Source organism: Chaetodon auriga, chromosome 3, assembly GCF_051107435.1.
Source record: "Chaetodon auriga isolate fChaAug3 chromosome 3, fChaAug3.hap1, whole genome shotgun sequence".
In the NCBI taxonomy this organism is placed as follows: Eukaryota; Metazoa; Chordata; class Actinopteri; order Chaetodontiformes; family Chaetodontidae; genus Chaetodon; species Chaetodon auriga.
Window position 1 is genome coordinate 26049218 of NC_135076.1, and position 14760 is coordinate 26063977.

At 43.5% G+C, this 14760-nt stretch overlaps 2 protein-coding genes across 8 annotated transcripts in view; one reads left to right on the forward strand and one right to left on the reverse strand.

Moving 5' to 3' along the window:
• Positions 1–10326, forward strand: part of LOC143318316 (cyclin-dependent kinase-like 5) — a 36663-nt gene extending 26337 nt beyond the window's left edge. For 2 of the 6 annotated variants that reach the window (XM_076726507.1, XM_076726508.1), the window contains exons 12-19: positions 676–1717; positions 2176–2277; positions 2689–2794; positions 3827–3950; positions 4214–4319; positions 4550–4672; positions 6440–6601; positions 6704–10326. In XM_076726507.1, the coding sequence (XP_076582622.1) occupies positions 676–1717; positions 2176–2277; positions 2689–2794; positions 3827–3950; positions 4214–4319; positions 4550–4672; positions 6440–6601; positions 6704–7063 (2125 nt within the window). In that variant the 3' untranslated portion in view covers positions 7064–10326. The remainder of the gene's footprint in view (positions 1–675; positions 1718–2175; positions 2278–2688; positions 2795–3826; positions 3951–4213; positions 4320–4549; positions 4673–6439; positions 6602–6703) is intronic. The other 4 variants (XM_076726509.1, XM_076726510.1, XM_076726512.1 and 1 more) reach the window with 3 other exon arrangements.
• On the reverse strand, positions 10145–14161 carry LOC143318317 (retinoschisin-like). Of its 2 annotated transcripts, XR_013076999.1 has the most exons (7): positions 14062–14161; positions 13543–13568; positions 13234–13450; positions 12275–12416; positions 11995–12190; positions 10520–10865; positions 10145–10426 (listed from the first exon to the last, which is right to left on the reverse strand). XR_013076999.1 is itself a non-coding variant. In XM_076726514.1 (6 exons), exons 1-6 carry the CDS (start codon positions 14114–14116, stop codon positions 10713–10715), a joined length of 789 nt encoding a protein of 262 aa, XP_076582629.1. In that variant the 5' UTR covers positions 14117–14161; the 3' UTR covers positions 10145–10712. The 2 variants fall into 2 exon arrangements, 1 of the variants encoding a protein (XP_076582629.1); XM_076726514.1 differs by having other exon boundaries at positions 10145–10865.
• Positions 14162–14760: the final 599 nt, after the last annotated feature.

Here is a 14760-nt window from a genome sequence, read left to right on the forward strand (position 1 = left end):
GTGCAAAATAGCCTTTTCTACAAATTTTGGCTATATTTTGACTCTAGGATTTCACCTAGACTGGTCTCTAGTGTGCTCAAAACCTGTAAATAGCCTTATGTGTCTGTCCACTTAGACATTTATAGACATGTCCTGCTGCTACAAACTGAACCCTGTTAGTAATATTGAACCATCGTAGTAATTTAAAATATCCTCTACTTATATTTGTTCTTTAATTGTAATTAAGAATATAATGTATTATCTTATTCTGTTCTATCTGTTAGTGGGACTCTTGCTGTTAAGAAAGACCATGGTAATACAAAATACATGCGTAGTTCTTGAGTAGATCATGCACTAGATAATGCCACGCATTCTTACAAGTAAGATAATGGAAATAAAGTTTTCTGTTTTAAAATGTAGTGAGACTGTAGTGTCCATCAGCCCCGTGCTTATTTTGACATGACTAAGCATGTTTTCTGTGTTGAAGACTGTAACGAAACTGAATCGTCAGCATACAGAAAGAGCTCATGATCAGCTGCAGATGTAACATCATTTACATGCATTAGAAAGGAAGAGTAGGAATCGTAGAGCTCATCCGTGAAGGAAACCACACGTGACCAGTGAAACACAGGAGCCTCCAGTTCATTGCATACATTTGAATGTTTGATGTTGTCCTTTCTGTCTGCTCGTGATCAGGAGCCATGGGGGAAAGAGCTCAGGAAGCCACCGCTCCAGCAGCAGAGAGTGCTCTAGCTTGCCCCGGCACGAAGACCTCCATCCCAGCAACGATGGCTTTCTCAACGGCAACATGCCTGCAGCAATCAACCTCAGCCCCACTCTGCATCCCAAGAACTACCAGCCGCAGATCTACAACCACTCCACCTCGTGCAACATGGACCTGGCCAGCAGCAACCTGCCTCATCTGCTCAGCCCCGGCGAAGCCAAGAGCAAGGGCGACTTTGAGATGAACCTGGGGTCCAAGGTGTCCGACGGCCCCGGAGCCAAGTACCTCAAATCCAACTTCCGCTCGCAGCAGAACCGCCATTCTTTTGTGGAGGGGAAGACCAACACGCTTCAGTCAGGGGAGAAACACAGTCGACACAGCTACATGGAGTCCCACGGCTCCACGCCCTCCTCCAAGTTCGCCTACCTAAACTTGTCCAAGAGCTATGGTACACTCAGCGATGCCAAGTCAGTGGGGAACTTAAATGATGTGCATCTTTACGCCGACGAGCCCACATCTCGCTATTTTCCCTCCAGCTGCCTCGACCTCACGGCCCCGAGCAGCCCAGCAGCCCGCCGGGTGGACAGACTGGGACCCGGCGCAGCTGGCAGAGGAAGCATGCGCTCTGACAGAGAGAGCAACACCCTGGACTCGTCCTACAGGCGCTCCTCCACCCGCCACAAGGCTTCAGAGGAGGCCAAGTCGCCAGATGCCCTGGACCCAGGGGAAGGCGGCGTAGAGAGGAGCCATGCTCACTCTCTGTCCGCGCCACACGACCCCCTGTCTTACGGTCAGGGATACACCAGCCCTTTCTCCTCCCAGCAGCGCCCACATCGCCACTCCATGTACGTACGGAGGGACCACCAGAGGACACACGGGGCGGACGAGGGGCTGGTGGTGGGGCAGGGCGTGCCCACCAGGGCCAGCAGCCTCCAGCTCCTGTCACCGCAGCTGCAGCACCGCACGCTGCCTCGCCACTCTGGGGGCTCCTCCAGAGAGGAAGACATGAGCAGGGTCAGTCATCAGCCCACATCAAACCTCTCCGAGCTGAAGGAAAGCCTAAGCCTACATGATCTAATCATATCAAATGCCTACACCAGCTCCTGTTGGATAACTCTGCCTCAGTCTCAGTTGCTACAATAATGCGGTCAAATTTATTCTGGTGGCGTCTGAAAATATCGTGATCTGTGTTTAGGTGTTCAGCCAGATCTTGTCAGTCAGTGTCTCAGGTTTGTAGGTGTGGTGGTGGTGGTGGTGGGGGGGGGTAACGTAACTGCAGCTTCGTCCTATGAACATTGCAAGTGTTTACGAGTGCGGCTTTCTTTTTAGGATATACAGTAAATCGTGCTACCTGTATATTTATATATACTGTATATACACATATAGTATATATAGCGTGTGCGTGTGTTTATCTGTACGTGTGTGCCGCAGCGCTGAGCTCACGTCATGCTTCATCATGTCTCCATTAACAGAGCGAACAGGCACCCACTGAGGTCACCCACAGCAGACCCCCAATAAGGGACTCCACAAGGGACAACACCGCATCTTTTCACACACAGCGGCAAAAAAGCGAGGTCCGACATTCTGCCTGCACCCACCATTCCCCACCCACACCCGCACTCTCTGTAGACTGGATGTGGGTGGATACTGCTGTCATGAACTGCTCTCTCTCTCCCTCTCCCTCTCTCCCTCTCTCTCTCTGTCTCTGTACATCAGATGCCACTTCATTTTCTCTGTGTGCTTTGCTTCCCTTTAATGTGACTACTTATGATAGCACAGCTTGTCATCGGAGCACATTTCAGTTCCATTCTGGAATGCATTTATAGCTTCTACAGATGTTTTATTGTAATGACCACTTGTAAATCAATACGCCTCCTCCTTTTTTCTGTTCTGTCAGGTAAATAAAAATATCAGCTCAGATAGAGAGGCATGCAAAGCAGCCGGCCTTTAGTTCTTGTGTGACGAGGTCTTCTGTTGTGACTCAGGTTGGCTTATATCATGATCAGCAAACAGAGGATGGGGGCTCGTCCAAAGAGAACCGTAACATCTACAGTGAATCCATGCCTCGGAGGGTGGGCAGCTTCTACAGAGGTTGGTTTAGTCACACTCATATCTCTGCCTCTGTCTTTCTTTCTTTCTTTCACTGCACTGTGCAGATCAAGATGTCAGTGCAGTTTTAAGCACCACACTCTTGAGTTTCCTGCAGTTGACAGAATCATTTCTTTCAGATCATGTATGTTCATTGATCAGGTCTTAAACTGACTCTGGGTAGAATTTTTATGTGATTACAGCACCTTTCAAATACTGTATATTGAGAGTATACTAGTCTTTTGAGCCTGTAACCAGCTTTGACCTTTGAGAAAAAATGGCACATAAACAGCAAACATCTAAAGAATCTATTGATTTCCAGTCATTAAACAAGACTAAGAGTCTGCGGCCATGCTAGTGGCTCTGTGTGTTGTTAAGCACAGCGATGCTTGAGCTAAATGCTAACATCTGTTTGGTAACAAGCTCGCAATGATAATATTAACATGCTGATTTTTACCAGGTGTTCACCAGTTTAGCTTAGCATGTTAGCATGCTAACATTTACATCCAGCTGAGGCTGATGGGAATGTCTTTAGTTGTGCAGGTATTTGGTCAAAGTATTAGAGAAAGGATGTGAATGGAGCACCAAGGGTCTTACAGTTTGAGGAGGGTCATATGAATGTCTGTGTCAAGTGTCAGTTCATTCAGTAGCTGTGGAGATATTTCAGTCTGGAGTGGTGGACTGACCGACCGACTTCACCACCTCTAGAGCTACACCGCTAGTTTGGCTTAAAAGTGACATTTGTTTTTTAACACAAAGATTGTCCTTTATGATACTAGCACAAAGTTTGGGGGTTTAATGAACAGAGTTGATGCTCTGTTGTGTTGTTGATCGATAATCTCAGTTCTTAGATCTAAATTTGTACAAAAGCACCGCAGGCCTCTGCTCTGCTCTGCCGCTGTCTTCTTTTACTCATGTAAAGGAAAACGTTACATTTTATTTTATTTAAAATATACGATTGCTTTGAAATAGTTCTTATTTTTTGTCTGTGCATCAAAAAAGTGAATGAAGGTATTTGTTGTGTCTGTTGAACAGTCCCGTCTCCCCGGCCAGACAACTCCTTCCATGACAGCAGGGGTCAGAGCCGAGGATCTGGTCTGTCCGGGGACGGCTCAGGTTTGACGAACCACTCCAAACGTCAGCCTGCCTTTGATCCCTGGTAATTATCTCTTCTAACCACGACAGAGCACGTTTCAAGTTGTTTAGCAAAGGACATCATCTCTAAGTTAGGTTACCTTGACAACATCACAAATTTGTTGAGCACACTTTGCTCTGTGAAACTATTTTCAGCTGGATTCAGTTTCACACTGGTGATAGAACATGGTGGCTTTAGCAGAAATGACCAGGTCTCACTGGGAGTTAAAAAATATTGTACACTCTTCGGCTGGACGTCATGCTCGGCGCTCTTTGTTTTGTGTCCAGGACTGGCCCCGATACTGTCGTGTTGAACCCGTCTGAGCCGTCCAAAGAAAAGGAGAAGCAGGGTTTCTTCAGAGCAATAAAGAAGAAAAAGAAAAAATCTCAAATGGTAACTTGCATGTCAAGTACTTCTGAGGATGAAGCCACGTCTGGATGCACTGTTTCATGCATTATATGTCGTTTGATGTCTGCCTACATACTGTATCTCCTCCTCTGCTTTTCAACTGTGTAATGCTTTGGTCTTATTAGCACCTTTAACAGAGATGTAAGATCATTTCTTCTTGTTGTCACATGCATCATGTTTCCCTGTGCCACCAGTCATGTGCCTCTATATTCCAGATGCAAGTCCCCGACGGAAGGCCTCCTGTCATCAAGAAATGTCTTTTCCCTCTGTTTAGCCCAAAGAATAGCTTAAAGCATAGTTCCTCTGTGAGAGTCCTCCCTGTAGTGTCCTCCTCCATGGTACATGCTGTTTTACACTACCTCCAAACTCCATACCGCCCATCTGACACTGCATGCATTAACAACGACAATCAAGACGACGTCATTCATTTTGAGCTTGTTTTCAGTGGGTTTCTTTGATCATTAGATGGAATTCAGCCACGTAATAATCAGTTGTTAACATAAACGTCCATGTGGGTCTAAGTGTCAGAACAACTCCCAATCAGAGCTGAAAATGACGCCGTTCAGTGCCTGATTTGAAAGCTCAGATTATTGATATTTTATCTCTAAAGGTTCAGTGTGTAGGATTCCAGGATACCAGCCAGCAAAGTATTAAAAAGCAAAAACAGTGGCAGAGAATAATGTTTTCATTAGTGTAACAGCTTTTATTCTTCCGCCATGTTTCTACAGTAGCCCAGAGCGGACAAACCAAAGACAGAGGGATCTTCAGCTGGTTGCAATCTGGAACATCGCCACTAGGTGTCACTGAATCCGACACACTGGTCCTTTAAATTGATAAAAATCCATCTTAATCTTACAGTTTTCAGTATAATGAAACACCGGGCCGTTCACGAGTCTTTGTGCAGCTGAATGAGCCGATCGGGCTCTTCGTTTCTGTGCTCGGTCCATTTGATTTCAGGCACAACCCTAACAGCATGTCTCTGGTTCTGAGCTGAGGATGAACGAGAGCGCTCAGGGTTCAGTTAAGCACATGAGATTTTACTGTCTACACCCATGACTTGATTGTAGAGCTCAGATCAGTCGCTACATGTAAAAACATTATTTTGACATGTTAAACTGACTGCTGCATCAGTGGCAGCATGACACAGGTGTTTGAAAGTATCTTCCCCTCACATTTCTATTTTTATGCGACAGTCTGTTCAGATGCTGAGAGGGGGTTACAGCTGATGACAGAGCACAAATAAACACAATCTGGCCGGGAGGAATCAGGCAGTTAGTGGAAAATAGTGTCTGCTGCATAAAGAGTAGAAGATTTGAAAACACTAAGGCTTTAGATGTGTTATGGATCGTACGACGCTGATTCCAAAAAGGCTGGGACGCTGTCTAAAACATAAATGAAAGCAGAAAGTGAAAACTTGCTAATCCTACTTGACATATGCTGAATTAAAACAGAGCAAAGACAATATATTTAATGTTCTTCCTCAGCAGCTTCGTTGAATTTCGTAACTATCTGCTTATTCTGGACTTGATGCTCGTTTCAAATGAGTTGGTACAGGAGCAGCTAAAGACTGGGAAAGATGTGGAACGCTCCAAAAACACCTGTGTGGAACATTCCACAGGTAAACAGGTTGATTGATAACAGGTGATAGTATCATGATTGGGTATGAAAGGGCCATCCTCGTTTTACACACCGTCCTGACTTTTTGGAATCAGGGTTGTATAAATGTCTAAAATCACCCAGTAAATCATAGACGAGACGAGTGTCTCTTCTCTTCCTCAGGTCAGTGAACGCTTTGGGTTTCTGGCACCAGATGCATGTCATGATTTTTAATTTTTGTGATTTCACTGTACAACGACCCTCTCACCAACACCTCAAACTTATGTCTGTGGTAAATGAACACATGTGAAGGATAAAATGAGACGCACTCATATGTTTTCTGTATGAAACCTTGTGGTGGTGGATTTCACCTCTAACGGCACATTCGGTGTGTGTCATGTTGTCCTTTACATCGTGTGGATCTGCCTCGGTCATAAAGTTCATGTCATAAAGTTTGAAACTGTTGGTTTTGGACAAGTCAAGTGATATTTGTACCTGATGTGTGAAAGGTTCCTAATGAAGGGGTGGACACAGTCATCCAGAAGTCCTCCAGGTCCTCCAGTCACCAGAGCAGCCGTCACAGGACCCGTGACAAGAGCAGAGATCGGGACCAAGACCGAGACCGGGACAAAGACTGGCCTCCTGAGAAGCTGTCCGATTCACACTCTCCTGTAAGTCTCAAAGGCAACGTTTAACTGTTTTCTTGTTGATTGTGGTTTCAAAATGTCTGATTGAACCATGTTGGTGGTCTGAATGCGTCATGTCCCTCTCAGAGTCAGCCACTGAAGTCTCTGCGCAAACTCCTCCACCTTTCGTCCTCGTCCTCCAACCAGACGGCACCGTCTGACATGCGCTACCAGCCGCTGCCTAATCCAGCCTCTGCTCAAGGTGGATTCACAGAAAGCCGGGGTCACTCAGGGGTCAGCACGCCCCAGCTGAAGAGCCGACAGACGGCCTACCCGCTGCCCGGACAGCTGGAGTCCGGCTGGCACTCGTCGGCCCTGGGCCGGCCCGAGGGAAACCCCTACCCGGAGCAAATGAGCATCAAGGGAGGCCAGAACGGGCACGGCTTTGGACGCCCCTCCAGGTCTCGTATGCCAAACCTCAACGACCTGAAAGAGACGGCTCTGTGATCTCCGTCACCCCGCAGCTCTCAGATCCACTTCAGACTCCCCCGTTCCCCCTCTGTTGCTCCTACACGTCCTTTGCGTAACAGTACACCTGCTGAACACACACACAAACACACACACACACACACACACACACAAAACATAAAAACACAGATACCAAACCTTCAGTTTTAAACACTGCTTGCAAATAGGCCAACAGCCTTTTTATGTCTTCATTTTTTTTAAAGCTTCCATGTTTGATAGACTTTATATTATTACTTCTGTAATTCTGATTATAATTTGTATTATAAAGTAAATATATTACAAATTAAATATATATAAATGGATAGATAAAGTGTAGATTTTAAGTGTAAGTATTTTTGTTTCTATTCAATATAGAAAGATAGTACATTTTCCTGCGTAGTATTTCCTTAAGACTATCTAAGGCATTCTAAACAGAGTTTGATCAGTTGTTACAATAGAGGTTGGTAATGTCAGTAACTTTGCATTGTGTTCATCTCACCCAGGACTGTAACTCTTCGTCCAAGCTGTCCCACCTTTGGATGTGCTGTCTTTCTGGTTACAGGCGCTCAAATGTGCAGCTGCGAGTCAAAGCAGTCTTGTTCTTGAAAATAGCTGTAGTGCAGTTTTTGGTTTTTTTTTCTGAGTTGGCACAGACAATCTATGAAGCTTCAATCTATTTGTTCCTTTTTTAGGATATTTAGGTTTTTATGTCTTTTTGTAATGCAGCCATTTTAGACACTATGGTGCCATAAACAGACAGAAATCCTAACCTGCATCGCCCTCTGTAGGAGATAATGAAGCACTGCATCTACTGTTTTCTCAGACTACATGCACTAACCAACATATAGGCACTGACTTCTCATGCACAATATGTGTAAATCATCATTTTCATATATATTATTAACAAATGTTACACAGTTAAAACTATGATTACACCTCAGTCATTTCAACGAGAACACACATTAGCTGCTTCTTATACAGACTATACTGACGATCCTTTTGGTAGAAATGTAATCTACAATTATTTACTGAAACATTTATTTATGTAAAAGCATTATGGAGCACCACTATGGATGAATTACACAGTAATAAAACCTTGATACTTTGTCCTGCTGCAAACTTCAAGGATCCAGGACTTCTGAAGTCGATACTGAAGGATGCAATTCTCTCTGATAACTTTCCTCACCACCAGGATTCAAGGAAGTCTGTTTGTTGCTCATTTCTAACTGAAAGATTTCACAGAAGCAGCTTCCAAGTGGTGCTACTTGTCTGATCAGTTAAAGAAATGTACAAATACAGTACATCCAAAATACTATACAACTGCTGTGAAACTTTGATTTATATTAACATGAGTTTCAGTTTTTTTTTTTTCCATAGTCTTGTAAGAAAATAATTTTTACAGCAGCTAGAGGAACACAAAAGCCATTGTGGGTGTACAAGTACTGTGATTCCCAACCTTTAATGCCTGATGTCGCCTCACAGTCTGTCAGATACTCAACCATCATGTTCCAATTGTGGTCATTTCATTTATCATAGATTAGATATGATTTAACGCCATTGATTATATGTAAAAGTATTTTCTTAGACTATTTTTCATGTACTTTAACTGTCAATGTTTCGAGTTTACAGAAGCTGCGTGTTTCAGCCGCATATCCAGTACTTTAGCTAACTGTTTAGCATTAGCATCAGCATTAGTTTTAGCTATTTAACCACTTATACATTATTTTTTGCTGTTTCATCCATATGTCTGTTACTTTCAGCGATTTCAGTCATTCCCCCACTACATTTAGCTAAGTAGTTTATCCACTTCTTTTAGCCTTTTCATTATTTTTATGCTAGCTAACTTTTTCAATCACTTGTTTTCACCATCAAATTCAACCACTAAATTTATCTATTTAGCCACTTCAGCCATGGCCCCAATGCTTTTAGCTCTTTAAACAAATCATCTGTTTCTTTTAGCTTTTTCAGTATATGGCCATTATTTTATGCTAGCTAACTTTTTCAGCTGTTTGCTTTAGCTATCCAACAATTTCCCAGTTAGTTTTAGCTAACCATTTCAACTGTTCAGCCATTTCTTTTAGCTTTTTCGCTATTTGTCCTTTACTTTTATGCTAGCTAACCTTTTCAACTGTTTGTTTCAAACATTTGTCTGTTACCTTTAGCTATTTCAACAATTTCTGCGATACTTTAAGCTCACAGTTCCAACTATTCATCCGTTTATTTTAGCTTTTCAGTATTTGCCTGCTACTTTTAGTCTGTCCCGTTGCTTTCAGCTGAATTTTGAAACCATTTATTCATTCTACTAACTGCTGAGCTGTTCAATTATTACCTTTGGCTATTTCAACCATTTAGCTATCCAGCTAACTTTTTAGACTTTTCTGCTTGTTTGCTAGCTTTTCACACTCTCTCATTTACAACATGTATTATTTTTTAATTAAGTCGTAATTCCTTTATTTGTCTTTTTTTTCTTTTTTCTTTTTTTTCTTTTATCAAATTAGTTCAGCTAACTACACTCTTTCCATTTAACCCCTTGCACCTGCTGAAGCACCTGCTGGCCTACATGCACCCCTGCTTGGGAATCACTGTACTAGTGTATTTGAACTGATTGCACAGACTGAGCCACTTGGGTCCAGCTTTTGAGAAATCTTAATGCAGAAGCACAGTGGGGGCATAAGCTCCGTACTGTAACCTTGTTCTCTGTCTGGGATAAAGTGCCATGAAAGTAGCTTGGCAGAAACAAATCCTAAGCTTTTTAATGTTGCACTTTGAAGAGACTGTGTGGCTCAGCAATATTGCTCTTCCTCACTTCATGTTCATCATGTGCACAGTGCGTGAAGACTGAAACACGGGGCCCGAGGCTCCCACCGTAACACACTGAGTCCAAATATGACCGTATCGTATTGTGTATTGTGCATCTGTAAGGACTGTGCACACTCTGTATTTGACACAATACATCTCTCTCCTTGAATTATTGTTTTGCTGAAGGAGCACCATGTATTATATTAATACTGACGTGTGACTACTTGTTTGGTAATATTTATAACAGAAGATGTTTATCAGCTGTTTAAATGAAATCAAGTATTACATTTGTGCTTTTATTACAGACACAAATTAGTAGCATAGTCAGTGTTTATCTGCTTTTTTTTTCAACAGAGCATTTACATGAGAACATAAACCCACAAATGAATGCTTAACAATTTTAGAATATTCATGTTTACATATGTAACAGTAAATCTCAAATAAAACAAACTCATTTGATTTGACTCTTAACCTGTAGAATCTTTTTTTCATTGCAGTGTTTATGAATATGCTCCTGCAGCTTTATTGAAGGTAACGCCTCCAAATTGCATTTTAAACTGGAATCTCCTGTTTGTTTTGAGGAAGGTGTCCAATTTGTATTTACATATTAAAACAGTGAACTTACACAGACTTTAAACAAATAGTGCATCAAAGGACACCAAACATGTCCGCCTGCCCAGACTTAGTTTGCTTTGAGTGTCACCAAAGAAAGACAGACATGTTAAAGAGATGAAGGTCAAAACAAAGTTGCATGATGGATCTTTCAGTGCTGGATATTGTCCCCCTTTTGGCAAGCGGCAGGTTGGCAGGGGAAGGATGGACAGTGCGGAAAAAGCTGGCAGAGTACACTTCAGGGACACTTGTTCATGCACATCAGCAGCTCCAGCCTCATGGCGATGCGGGTGTGCCAGCCCAGCGGCAGCAGGCGGACATAACGGGCTACGATGGGTGGGCGCAGCAGGTTCTGTACCGTGGAGGAGCGGTCAGAGTTCCCATAGAAGACCTGAAGAGAGAAAACTGCATGTTAAGACACACCAGAACACTTTGTTATCAGGTCAAACTGATGCTTCTTTTCTGCTCTTGTGGAGAAATCAGTTTCCAATCTGCTTTATACTTAATGTATATTAAAACACAACGTCTGACACGTGGCTCCCAAAATATTATTTTCTGTCTTTTCACTAACTGGAGTCCAAACCCCAAAGATTTGCAATGATATAAAACAGAAAAGCAGCACATCCTCACACTGCAGAAGCTGGAACCAGAGACTGTCTGGTGTTATTGATGCAATAATGACAATTACAAAGCAGTCGCAGATTATTTTTCTCTTCCTTGACTTGATTAATCAGGTCCAGCCCCCATAAAACATAAAAAAAACCTGTTAAACTCTGCTGTGAGAGATTATTCCATAAAATGCAGCGTGGCATTTTCATCAGTTTGTTTCATTTTCACATACATGCTGAGACCAAAGAGTCAGCGTGAAGCAAGTAAGCAAGATTAACAGAAGAAGACAAGTCTAAAATATTACTATCAAGAGGAAACTTAATAAAACATGAAGGTCAACAGAGATAAGTTGCACTGAATCTGTTCAAAGTGCTGAAATCACTGCTTTCACGTCCCTGCAGATGATTTAATAGAAGATCAGAGAACAGCAAAGATAATTTATTCTTTTTTTTTTACTGAGAAAACAGTTCACGGAATTTCAGTATTGAGGCAAGTTTACATCATTCAGCAACTTAGTGCTACAGAGGAGAAACACAACTGAGGCCACAGAGGTGATTTAATGTTTGGTTTTATGGATCATTATTAGTAGGAGCAGATGGCTCCTAAAAAGCAGCCAAAATGTGACAAGTTGTGACCTTGACCTTGATCTGCTAGACAAAAGCTTGTTCACTGTTGTATTCGCTTAATAAAACGGCTTAGTCAAATGATCCGTGTGTGTGTGTGTGTGTGTGTGTGTGTGTGTGTGTGTGTGTGTGTGTGTGTGTGTGTGTGTGTGTGTGGAGGACATGGGAAACGAACCCTGAACGCAGGTCAGTGTTTCAGTTTCCTCTGAGAGTCAAGTGGAAGCAAGTGAGCAACACCCTCAAGGTTGTTTCAGGAAGTCTGACAAGAGTCACAAACGTGTACTTTACCCTGTTGTTTCCTGTCTGGTCTTTGTAGTAGATCCAGTTGAGGGTGTCCACAGTGCGGTACTGGATGCTGTATTTGGTAATCCACTCATCAGCATCACAGCGGCCCTGCGTGAGGATGCCAGACACCACGCCCACCTCCTTCAGGTCAATCTGGATCCACTGGTGCAGGTCGTTGAACTTGGAGAGCCACGCACACCTAACAAACATGAACATATACTGTATGCTTTTACTGCAGGACGTTCAGAAGAAGGGGAAGAGGAACCTGGCTGTGGAGACGTACCCAAAGCCTTGGTTGTTAAGGCGAGCCTTGGAGGGGACCCAGGAGGAGTACCAGCTGGTGTACTGGTCCTGATTGGAGCAGCTGATCTGGTCTGATGTCACAGATCCAGATTCAAAGCCCAGGGCTCTGTGGTAAGGGCATTCTGTGGAGGACAGACGTACGGTTGACTGCGACCTTTTTAAATTCAGCTTTGATTTGGTCTGTCTGGGCTAAATTAATACCAGGCAAACGATGAGATGATCCTACATTTGATCAATTCATCCATTCAATACACACGTGTGATAATGTTTGTTATGTTTTTATATCATTTAAGTTTAAGCAAAAAACATACAGCATTGTCTAATGTCCACCTAACACTTGATTGGCATTCTGAATGCTCGCGCGATAAGGCGGCAGTAGATGATTTGGACATCAACTGATGTGTGCTGCTTTGCCAGGTATCATGCTATTAGGTGAAGGGCATGGCCTATTTTTGGCTCTCTAATCTGTTCATCACATTCCTGCACAGGTAATGAGATTATCCATCAGCGTTTGCCCTTCCAGGCCTCACAGTTGTTCATGTCTTCAACCCAAACTGCTTCCGTCTAACAGACATGAGACCTTTTAACTTGAGGTAAGAACCTTGTTGAAAAAATGTCAAGATCACAGGAGAAGGCGATTGTGCACTGCTGCAGCGATGGAGAGAGTGAGCCAAGATTAGGTGGAGTGCGTGTGAGGACACAGCCAGCCTCCATCAGCTGTGTGATCCATCACACCAGCTGGAGCTCTCTTTGTCCACAAGATGCCTGAACAGTACAGAGGATGCAGAGCAGCTGCCATTAATCTTCACATGTGTGATGTTCCCTTCAATGTCATTGTCCTTCACATGCTGTGCACCTCATTTTTCACTTTTTAAAATCTTACTGACCTGAGTCAAACAGTCAGAGGACTAAAAGGAAATCAGGGTCATGTGTCCTCACCTGGCATGCAGTTCAGTGGGTGGCCCTGAGGTGGCGGCGGCGGCGAGGTCGGCGGGACAGGTGGGATGACGGCGGGGATACGCGTTGGAGAATCTGCTGATTCACAGTCACAGGTGCAGGCTTTGACGTTCCGCGTCCATGTCTCAATCACCTGCTGGTCCTCCTCCTGCAGGTCCTCATCCTGTACAGCCTCCCCCTCCTGGGTGGCCTCCTCCTCCTGAAGGACACACAGGGAGGAGTTAATCCAGTTTGCTCCCAGTCACCGAGTGAGTCCCAGTCACATTTCAAACTCCTTTAATGGGCTCTTACCTCCTGTGACTGGACAGTGATCAGGGCTGTGCCACATCAAAAGGTGCATGAAATGTAGAAGCAGATGGTGAAATTAAATGTGAATGTTAAAATTAAAGTTTACATTAAAAAACAGAGGAAATCAACTAAAATTAACATTTTAACAAATTAATTTCTGAATTGCCTGCAGGTATTTTCATGTGATTAACACGACTGACAAATATCTCTCATTATTTTCGCATGATTTGTTTGAATGTAACAAGAAAAAACCTGAACTTAGAAAAAAATTTAAAATGTTGATGGAAAAAACATCACAAACAATGAGCCGCTCACTGGCCACTACCAGCACTCCTCCTCATAAGGAAGCATTGGTGCTTTCCAAATTTTGTGTAGCAGAACTTCTGCAAAGTACTTTGACTAACATGGTCACAAGAAGACTCAATAAATAAGGCCGAGCGGTGAGTATATTCCTGATTTTCAGGGCAGACAGAGTGCATTATGATTTAATAATATCCCTCATGCAGGTGCACAGCGACTTACCGTGAGATAGAAGCAGGAGGAGCAGCACAGCAGCACATCGAGCAGTGACCTCCATCTTCCTCTTCAGCTGTGCTGGAATGCAACGTGTGTGTGATACCCAATGCCAGTGGATAGGATTACTGTAATCCACAGGCCTGCGATGGCCTTATCTAATACTCTTTATTGGCCCTTAGACACCTCCCTTAGGCTGGCTCATTGTGCCGCACCTGTGGTGAATACCTGCACTTCATAAATCATGAGCATCATTCTTTATGGCCGCGGTGTCTTTCAGGATTACGGTGCCGTTGCCTGTCAACAGTACAACCTGCTCATATGTTTGACTGCAAAGACACGGTCAATTCACAGCAATCGCAGCTGTTCCCGTGTTAATAATTTAAGATTTTAAAGCATCAAGCAAAGGACGGCCTAGTGGTCTAGCTCTCACGTGTTTCCTGTCTGTACCTCAGCTGTCACACAAGACTAGTTTGACATTTTGGGAAATACTCTCACTTGTGTCTGGATAAGAGGTGGATGAAGTGAGACCACTCTCACACATGTAGCCCACACTAAAAGTGGAGCTGGAGCCAGGCAAAGCTTAGCTTAGCTTAGCTTAGCATAGCTAGCCTTGTTCTGTCTGGAGGTAACAAAATCCACACTGCGCCACCCAAACATACTAATGACACGTTATATGTCTTATGTTAAATCCTTAAAAAAGACGAA